Raw genomic sequence first — 10,675 nt, forward strand, 5'->3', positions numbered from 1 at the left:
TCTGAGCTAGATGGCTGCTTGTTTATCTTCAAGCCTTTAAGACCCCAGATGCTATATCTTTTGATAGCTGGGCACCATCAGCTTTCTTCACATTTGCTTATGCACACATTTGTCTTTAGCGATCGTGTCGGGAAGGTGTGCATCATGGAATGCCAATTTAATAGAACAACGTGTTCTTGCACTGAGTAAGTACTTGAGGATTATTTTTATTTATTAAAGAATTTAACTTGACAAGATATAGAAACGGTTTGTTAGAATTATTGTCAGGTGCTCTGGAGTTGGTTCCCCCTCATAGGGAGGCAATGTTCAAGGTAAAGAAACACTGCCTGGTCCTGTATCATCCTCAAAATTGTTCTTATGTTTGAGGCTATTGCTGCAGTTAGAATTAGAATTTTAAAATATTATGTTTATGTTTTCTTAAACATATGATACATTTCACTTATCCTCAGATAAAATGCTGGATAATGTATAAAAAATCCACTGGCATTGAGCCCATTCTGATTCAGAGCAACACTGTAGGTCAGAGTATAACTGACTGGGGGTTTCTGAGACAGCCTCATCTTTCTCCTGAGGGAGATGATGATGAATTTGAACCACTGACCTTACCGTTAGGAGCCAGAAACTTTTAAGTGGTGTCTTATAAAAGGGCCAGAATAGACACAGGTTCCCCCAGAGGAAACCTAAACACCATGGGAAGACCCATCTACAAGAACTTCCCAGGGCTGCAGAAGCTGCTACCACGAGCTCTGGCTTAGGGACAAGTGTGAGGTTGGAGCAGGATGGAGCAGAACTTCTTTCTGCTGTGCAAAGGGTTGCTATGAGTCCTAGCCATTTAGATGGCACTCAACACCACCTATCAACGGCACCCGAAGCTGAGAGACAAAAAGATTCCCTAAGCGTTCTGAGAGGGGGGAAGAGAGTTTAATCCTGGTAACATGCTGAATTCATATCCCTGAGTGATGCAAATGATTGAGTACTCAACTACAAGCCGAAAAGATTGAAAGCACTAAGAAGTGCCTCAGAAGACAAGCCTGTGACCTGCTTCTGAATGTTACCCCCGCCCCCCCACCAAAAAAAACCCCCAAACACATAGATGTCAAGTCAATCATGGTGCCTGGCAACCAGAAAGGGCAGAACAGAATGGTCCTTTAGTGTTTCCAAGGCTGCAGGCTTCCAGGAAGTAGACTCACATCTTTCCCCTGTAGTCAGGGCTGGAATGATCCACCTTTCAGTGAGCATCTTCCTTTATTCAGGAGAAAGACCAGGCTTGCTACTCCGGTAAAGAGCGACAGGCTCAGAGACTCTCCGGGGCAGTTCTCCCCTGGCCGGTGGGGTCGCTGTGAGTCAGCGCTGACTCGATGCCCTGAGTGAGTGGGTGAAGCTCCTCCTCCTAAAGGTCACAGCCTGAACCCTGCAGGGCCAGACTCGTCCTCGCAGACAGGTCTCAAGAGCTGGACTTGACTTCACGGTGCCTACAACAAGCTTCCAGGCTGTGAGACCAGCCCTCCCTACTCTTTCGAGTCATCCGTGGGCGCTGGGGTTTCTTTTGCTTGCTTTTTCCCCTGGGTGCTTTTTTTCAACCCTGGTTGAATTCTCAAGGAAAGTGCTTTATTTTCCTTGCTTTACTCTATAAATAGATTTCTTCATTTCATTCAGGGCGTTTCTGTCTACATGACCTATATGGACGTAAACACTGGAGGCAATTATTCTTTCCAGGGGTGCTGCTCTTTTCTCTCATTTACACTCCACGAGAGTGGTCTCTCCTAGCAGAGGATGCCGACGATTTCATGTAACTCATGTTCAAAACCCAGGTTTCTCCAAGGGAGTCCTCGCCTTCCACGTAGCACAGTAGTAGCCGTGTTTGACAACAGCTGCCTAATGGCAGCTCTGCGATGCTGTTCCATCGGACACTTGGTCCCCGAACACACTCTCGCCACTGCTTTTTGAGGAAGATGCTGCCACAACACAAGTGGCCAAGAGAAGACAGCAAGGGCAAACCACAGCTTGACTTCTGAGTGAATGTGGGTCAGAAATCCACTAACTGTCTCCACCTACCTCTTATTCCAATTCACTCAAACATTTTTGACATAAACCAATATTGGCCAAGCCATCTTTTTGTGCCTCGGGCTTCTTGAGCTTTTTTATATAAATCACGTCTGAACATTTATTTGCCTGGACTTTCTTACATCTAGTCTCTTTCAAAGCTAAATAAATCAATAACCTCTCACAAGTTGTACTGACATTTTTCTCTTTTTCAAATCATCAAGAAGACACAACCAAGTCCACAAAACACTGTAAATGTGACCACTGATAAAGCATGCCGACTGGGTTTCATCAAAAGTGGACATTTAATAGAAAATGCATGAGCCCTGCTGGCACAGAGGGATGCGCATGAATCTGCTAAGTGCACGGTCTGTGGTTCAAACCCCCCAGTCAGTCTACAGGATAAAGACGGGGCTGTCTGCTCCACTCAGGGTTTATGGCCCCAGAAACCCACAGGGCCGGTTCTATAGGGTCATATAGGATCACTGAGTCAGAATCAATTAGATGGCAGTGAGTTAAAATAAAAATTCTATTTCATAAAACTTTTGATAATCCTTAAAATAATTCTTGACTACAAGAAAGCGATTTGGGGGAAAATAATCAAACTTTATCCATTCAAAAGATGCTTCTACATTCTGAAATAACTTAAGTGATTGCCTACACCACAAAGGAAATTCAGAATATTGAATAGCAATTGCTGTTTAAATGATTATTTCTTCAATTACTATCGTTATTTTGTTATAGCTTTAAATTCCAGCAGACTGTTTCAAAATGCCATGTTTCCACTCTCCTGAAAACTCTGAGCCATTATGTTCTTCCTTATATGAGGTTCTAAAATTTCCCTGTGACAGACAATACAAAAACAGCTGGTGATATTAAGCTGTTTAAGGGGAAAAAATTTTTTTTCTAGACCTAAAAGAGGTATCATTTGACTTCAACATTTAGGATACTTTACATTTTGGTGCACTTTACAACTAAGCTTTCAGAAAATTAGAATATAATCCATATATATATTCACACACAAAAAATAAAAAGAGTGTTCTCTTAAGAAATGCTTTTGTTTCTTTGTGGTTTTATAAGGGCGCACTACCTAAGGACGTAAGTACAAGTAAGGTATTAAAGTGACAAAGTGCTCTCATTTTGTCAGAATTACACAGATGCCGGCATTTGATACTGAACCCGGGGCAGTTTTCGCCATTAGAGGTGGACTCCAGTAAGCAACTTTTGCCTCCTCGGCATATGTAGGAGCACAGAAGTGTTCCAAACAAAATCCTCACTAACTGTTCAAAGACAACTTCTTGATGACGGGGGAGTTTAGTCTCGGAAACACTGGCAGTTGTCCAGGTGTATTTTACTTTACTGGGGCAAATGTTACATTTGAAAATCTAAGCAAAGGCAAAGCTGACGCCTTCTTTCACAAATACATCAAAGAGTGGTTCATTTTAGGATTCTTTAAAAGAGCAAACTCATCTAACCTATTAAACACGTGAGCGGATGCACACACATATTTTTCTCTCCTTTTTCCCCCAGGAGCACTGCTTACTTACAAACAGAGATTTATTTCACTTCTCACTGCCATGGAGTCAAGGCCAACTGATAGAGACCCTGTAGGACAGGATGGGACTGCCCTGTGAATTTCCAAGACAGTTACTTTTTACAAGATCAGAAAGTCCCATCTGCCTGCTGAGGAGTGGCTGGTAATGCTGAACAGCTGACCTTGTGGATTGCAGCCAACCTGTAGCTACAACGACAAGAGGGCTCCTTTTATTTCATTTATAAACCCTCACGTTTTTCTTTGTCACGCTTGTCTCTCCTTCAAGGCTATCCACTTTGGGATCCAGCTGCTCTTTAAGAGGCATTCGGCTGTCATCAGATAACAACCAATTTGATTGTGCTCTTACAATCAAGATTCAAACCAGTCAACTACTCAGAGTGGTTCTCTGGCCCCCCTGTCTTGTGCGTCAGGGCTTCTGACTTCCCCAGGTCATCGGGTCCCCTTAAAGATGTTATTATATAATGAAATAAACTTACTGTTTTCTTTAGCACTTTGAGAGCATAAGGCTTCTGTGTCCCCTTCTGTTTGCATCTGTACACAATGGATGTAGCACCCCTTGAGGGGGAAAAAACAAAAAGAAAATGTTATGCTTTGGACACTGAATGAAAGGGGACAGCTTGGAGGTCATTATCTCTTCTAGTGACCTCCATAACTAACAAGTGCATGCTATAAATCCCACCACAAAACCTGCCCTACCTGCCCAGAGTATTTCTTTTTACGTTCTTGTATACATAGTTTACTCATAAGTATTCAACATTGTTCATTCTTCTCTTTTGCTCCTCCTCTACTCCAGAGGGCTGTTGCCTTTCTTAGACTCTAGAATAGACCATGTCCTCAGCTGAACATTGTTTTTAAGGGTTGCCCATCCAGTCCCAGAATCCATGAATTTTACAAAGGTAGGAGTTTAGACGAAACGAAGTCATCGCTGCAGAGAGAGGTTTCAGTACTTTGATACAAGGTTCAAAAATACAAATGTAAATGGTCAGAATAGAGTCAAGAGAAGGCAGGAGCTGATATTAGTAAATGTTAATAGCGAATGATTTTCATCACATTTATTAAGTGATAATATACACACAGATAATGAAGAGTTCTGAAAATGGACTAAATGAAGACAAACATAGAATTATTGTTTCCTCATTTCTAATTGTAACATGTTATTGTTCTTTTTTACTCTCATTTCCTCTTTATTCAAAATTTTTGCAGTCCAATAGCCAAATATTTTCAATGCATCTTGACTACACATCCCTTTCCGATGGCAGATGGTGGTTATATATATATACTATATAAATTAAAATTTCTGCATCACTAGCTTTAGTGATTGGTGCATGCATTTGTGTGATTTTTTTAAATCAATTTATTAAAGTACAATGTTTTAGATGTTTCATGGAGCTTCCAAAACTCACTGCCACCTGGTTGATCCTGAGTCACAGTAACCCTGTAGGACAGAAAACTGCCCCTTTGGGCTTCTGAGATTCTAAATCTGTAAGGGTGCAGATTGCCTCTTATTTCTCCATTGGGGCAGCTAGTGGGTTCAAAGCCCTGACTTTGTAACTAGCAGCTCAATGTGTAAGCCCACTAGACAACCAAGGGCTCTTTGTTACATAGCTAGCATATGTAAGTGTAGAATGTATGAAAACAATAGCACAAAAGGATAATAGGGAGGAATTGGGAGAATACCATTTCTTTATTTTATTATTAATTAGGAGTTAATACATATATTATATCATTCCATAGTTCAACCACGTCAAGCAGAATTGTACAATTGCTATCACAATCAGTTTCCAAACATTCTTTATCTTCCTGGACTCACTCCTAGATATCATCTCTCTTTTTACCCTCCCACCCCATAACCCTTATTGTATTTGCTGCCCCTATATTCATCAATGCTGGGTTTCATATACTGAAACACAGAAAAACATAACACAACTTCAAGAGGGTGACCTCCAATGGCATAACCCCTCTGAGACACACCCTGATATAAACAAACAAAAATGCAGAAAATGTTGAAAACCAGATCAGGTCCAGCGTGCATCAGAGGGGGATCAACTGACACAGTTTAACTGTCCACGTCATATTTATGCCTTTGCTCTTCTATCCTCATCTCTCCAAGGCACTCTGGGTAGTAACCACTCTCCTACCATGCCTCAATTGTGTGTAGAGGGGTTCACCAGAGGCTTATTTCCCATGCATAAAAGAGTATCATTTCTTAAGTCCTTGCACTACCCATATAACTCAAACTCACTGCCATTGGGTCCATTCTGACTCCTAGTGACCATATAGGTCAGCAGTGTATTATTGGAAGATACTTTGATTAACTAAAGATGTATATCGTGCAATCTAAGGCAATGACTAAAACAATTTTTAAAGAAAAAGAAATCATTCTCTAATATGGCACTAAATGGAATTATCCAAAAGGAAATGCAGAGATGTTTGAAAAGAATGAAAAAAGAGATTGAAAGAAAAAAGTTAACCATGTAGTACATTTCAATCAACTGCTATTGATAACTACATTAAATATGAACCTTCCAAGACTGTTAATGAGGAAGAGGTCAATTACTCATGAAGACATTTTGCTTCATCGCATGAAGCAAAACTGATAGAATGGACAGAAGAAATACAATATCCTACAAGTATAGCTGAGACTCCAACCCATCCCTTTCAACAATTAACAGACTAAATAGACAAGATGCCATCAAGATTACAGATGTGAACAGCACTATCGACCAAACTAACGTAACTGGCATGTAAAGGAAACTCCATACAGAACTGGCAGATTATGCATTCACTTTCAAGTAGGAGGACTTACATACTTGACTTTTGGATTTACTACAAAATGACTATACTCAAGACACTGGAGTTAAAAATAGAAAAGGTATAAAGATGCAATAGAAAAAATAATCCAGAAGTAGTCCTAAATTTACATGGTCAATTGGTTTCTGACAAAGGTAAACAGATAATTTAGTGGAGAAAGGCAATTCTTTCCAACAAATGGGTCTGGAACAATCAGATACCTGCGTGCCAGAAAAAAACAAACAAACCCCAAATTCGTAAAAAAAAAAAAAAAAAAAAAAGCAACTTTATCATTCCTCACACCCTGGAAACCAAACGACCCAATGGATTTAGACACATAAATATAAAATCTAGAATACTACAACTTCTGGGAAAAAACAAAAACAGTCTATGGCTGTGGATTAGGCAATTAATATTTAAATATAAAACTATTAGGTTCGCTGCAAAGATAAACGGAGGCTAGGCCAGAGAGAAGGAAAAAGAGAAATATATTCTGTGCTTCCCAGGCGAGATTCCCAGACTCCAGTAGGGAGTCAGGAAGTTGCACTGCCCAGGAAGGGGGGGGGGGCGGCAGAGAGGGAGACTGAGTCCTGAACTCCCAGGCGAGCTCCAGGAGAGGTTGCACTTCTCTGTGGTGGAGAGCAAGTTTTAAGCCGGTTAGGTGAGGAGGGTCAAACAAGAAGGGAGTGGGTAGAAACCTCAGGCGGGCACACAAGGAGGAAGGGAGAGGGAGCTGCAGCTGTGGGGGCTCTAAGCCACCTCCATCCATACAAATTCTGAGGTAGGGTGGTGCTTTGATCATTCTGCCTGATGCCAAGCAGAGGGCTCACTGATCTGGGGCCCATGGAAGTTAGCAGTCTTGTCCTATGGGGCAGGCAGGCTTTCTCTCATGTCCCCTGACCGGTACCTGACCCAACCAAAACCATAGAGCAAAAAAAGAAAGAACCTAAATAAATTGTACTACATCAAAATTAAGAATGTGTAAGATATGACAAAATAATAATAAGTTATAAATTATCAAGGGTTCATGAAGGAGGGGTGAGCGGGGAGGGAGGAGGAAAAATGAGAAGCTGATACTAAGGGCTTCAGTAGAAAGCAAATGTTGTGAGAATGATGATGGCAACAAATGTACAAATGTGCTTGACACAGTGGATGGCTGTATGGATTGTGATAAGAGTTGTATGAGCACCCAATAAAATTATTTTTTTTAATTTAAGCATTTTTACTCTTTGAAAGTCACAGAATAGAAGTACGTATTAACAAATCACTTTACCAATAAGGAACTTGAATATAGAATATATAAAGAACATGCAATAAAAAGCACAAAAATTGGGAAAAGATATTGAACAGTGATATAACAGGCAAAAGACTAATTACTAAAATTCTACAGTATACTGGAAGCCTACAACAACAAAAAATACTAACGACCCTCTGAGAAGGTGGACAAAGGACCTGAACAGATGATTCACAAACGAGGATGCCTGAATAGCTAATGAACACCTGAGGAAATGCTCTTGTTCACTAGCTATCCTGGAAAAGCAAGTCGAAACATCCATGAGATACCATCTGACATCATAACCACAGTCCAATTAAAAAAACAAAATGGAGAACAAATACTGGAGAGAATGTGGTGAGACTGGAACGCTTATTCACTGCTGGTGGCCTTGTAAACACGTACAGCCACTTTGGAAAGCAAGATGGTGATTCCTAAAACAGATGGGAATTGACATACCATATGACCCAGTAATACCATTACTGGGCATAGACCCCAAAGAAATAAGAAAGAGATCACGAACAGACATATGCTGCCCCCTGTTCACTGCAGCACAGTTCACAATAGCAAGAAGTTGCAAACAGACTACCTCCCCAACAGTAGAGGATTAGATTTTAAAAAGCTCTGGTACATATATAATGGAATACTACGCATCCCTGAAAACAGCGATGAAAACATGGAGGGGTGTGGAAGACATGCTGCTGAGTGAAGTCAGTCAAGCACAAAAGGGCAAATACTGTCTGAGTCCACTGCCGTAGGAACAAGCAGAACGGGCACAAGCTCAGGCTTGAACAGCATCCAGTCGGCTGGCTTGGGGGGTGCGGGGGCAGCAGACAGCTAGGCAGAGAGCCTGACTGGTGCCAATGAACTAGACACGATCAGCTCTAGGTAAGTCATTTGAAGGTCACGTTGTCAGAGGGTGCCTCACATCAGCTGGGATCAAATGGTCAAGGGGGGGGGGCAGGGGTTGTTGTCTACCGAGTGGCTGCCAGGTCGATCTATGATGAGGTCCCCCAGCCAGGGAGACAACCCTGTCAGAAGGATGAGGGTTACTGGTGGGAAAATCAGTCCGGAGAGGGCAAAGGGAGAAAACACCTCTGGGGGAGCACAAATGTATCACTCTTCGTAGGAAACGACGGAGCAGTGCCCTCCAGCTGGGGGAGAAGAAGACTGAAAATGCTTTGGGGGACCCTAAAGGGTGGAATGTGCCGAATGAACCACGTTGACCCGGCCTTCTGGGTGCCTTCTGAGGACTCAGGCCGGATCCCGTGGATCGCTGGGACATTGAATCCTGGAGCTTCAAGGTGCAAGCCTGCTCCAGAGGCTGCATCAGTGAAATGCAATGTGGAAAATCTACTGGGTGCACTGACTTCTACCTCAGACACACTTGGACCCTAAGGATTTAAGACGCAAAAACATGGTGTCTGGGGAAGCAGAAGACAGCTGTACCATGATTGTTGAACTGCTGGTAGGCGGACAAACATGGTCTTGCTACATCAAAGCCCAATATGCGTATTAAGATATGTATTATTCAGGCAAAACTGGGACTGACATTCTCAGTGATTATTATTGTAAAATTTCCCTGACTGTTATCCCCCATTGTTTGTGTAAAACAGCATTCGGCCACGAAAGGATCGATGCTGTACAAGTGACTACGTCAGGTACAGTGATAGTTAGCCCCACATCGGCTGAGATCCCTCTCTCAACAGGGCTTTAAAAATGAGTTGCCAGGGAGTTATTCAAAGACAACATTAACGGAAGGTCGTTAGGCACCAAGGGGATGATCTAACGTGGATAAATACTGAAGTTAAGCTTAACAGTGTAAGAAACTGTCAAACTGTTTTCTGAAAAGCCTTTACCATTTCTTTGCCACCAGCAGTGCTGGAGAGTTAGTTCCAAGTGCTCTGCTTCTATACCAGCCAATACGACAAGTCTGGGTTTTTTTAAGCCGTACTAAATATATCACATTATGTTGCTATCACATTATTTTAATTTGCATTTTTCTGTTGACTAATAATATTGCAATCATTTCATTTGTGCATTTGTAATATAAGAATTTTCTTTGGTGAAGAATCTCTTCAAATCTTTTGCTCATTTTTAATTAAGTGGGTTTTTAACTCACTGTTGAGTTTTGAGTGTTTATTAGAAAATCATTATAATTCCATAAGTACTCAAAATAAATGTCTTAAATATAATATGTTCCTTAATTTTCCTCCTCACAGTAAATGAACCTGCTAATAAATTTAGATATGTAAATCATATCAAAATATATATTTTTAAATTCTTATCAATTTAACAAAATAAATTCTTGCTTAATCTATCTCAGGATATGAGTTCGCTATGATAGAAACGGATTTTTTTAAAGACTTGAAAGATGAAGTTAAAATAATAGAAAAATTTTAACTAATTTATATGAAAACAATATTTGAATATTTTTTCAAATATACAAGCTATATCATTTGCTGAAATTAAATGGTTGTATTAACTGTATAAACATCATTTTAGAGAAAATTTTATTTCTGTTTATATGAAATTGAAATTTTGATAGAAAGAACATGGATAGTTCATTTTAATACAGAACGAACATTTCAGTATAGTAATTAGTACTTATTTCAAAAGAAGTTACATACAGAAGGATCACCATAAAGTTGCTTGAAATTCAAAGAAAGCCAAGAAATTATAGATTAGAAGATATTATTTCTAAGGTATTATTCAATTAAAAAAGAAATCTCCATTGTTCATTTCTATTCATTTATAATATATCCTTATAAGCCTAAGCTCTTTTGCTGTGATAAATCCTAATAAGGCTAAGAGATATAGAAATTATTTCAGTGAGAATATTTCCAGCTCTGATTGTTACAAGAAAGATAATCATCACTTTTTTGGACTCAGAGCCTATGGCTTCTACTTTCACATTGATTTTCTTTAACAGACATTTTTGGAAAAATTACTTTTGATCTTTAACCTTGTCTAATGTGGTTATAAGAATGAACCACTAAAGCCAAATTTTTTTA

The 10,675-nt window shown here is 40.2% G+C and overlaps 1 protein-coding gene across 1 annotated transcript in view; it reads right to left on the reverse strand.

The window, feature by feature from the left end:
• CAMK4 (calcium/calmodulin dependent protein kinase IV) overlaps window positions 1-10,675 on the reverse strand; it is a gene marked incomplete at its 5' end in the record, with an annotated part of 309,547 nt that overhangs the window by 154,810 nt on the left and 144,062 nt on the right. The window contains one exon of the mRNA XM_004706636.3: window positions 4,075-4,153. Within this exon, the coding sequence (XP_004706693.3) occupies window positions 4,075-4,153 (79 nt within the window). The remainder of the gene's footprint in view (window positions 1-4,074; window positions 4,154-10,675) is intronic.

This window comes from Echinops telfairi, unplaced genomic scaffold (genome assembly GCF_000313985.2).
Source record: "Echinops telfairi isolate 266 unplaced genomic scaffold, ASM31398v2 ScPeMD7_7469;HRSCAF=8507_1, whole genome shotgun sequence".
NCBI lineage: Eukaryota > Metazoa > Chordata > Mammalia > Afrosoricida > Tenrecidae > Echinops > Echinops telfairi.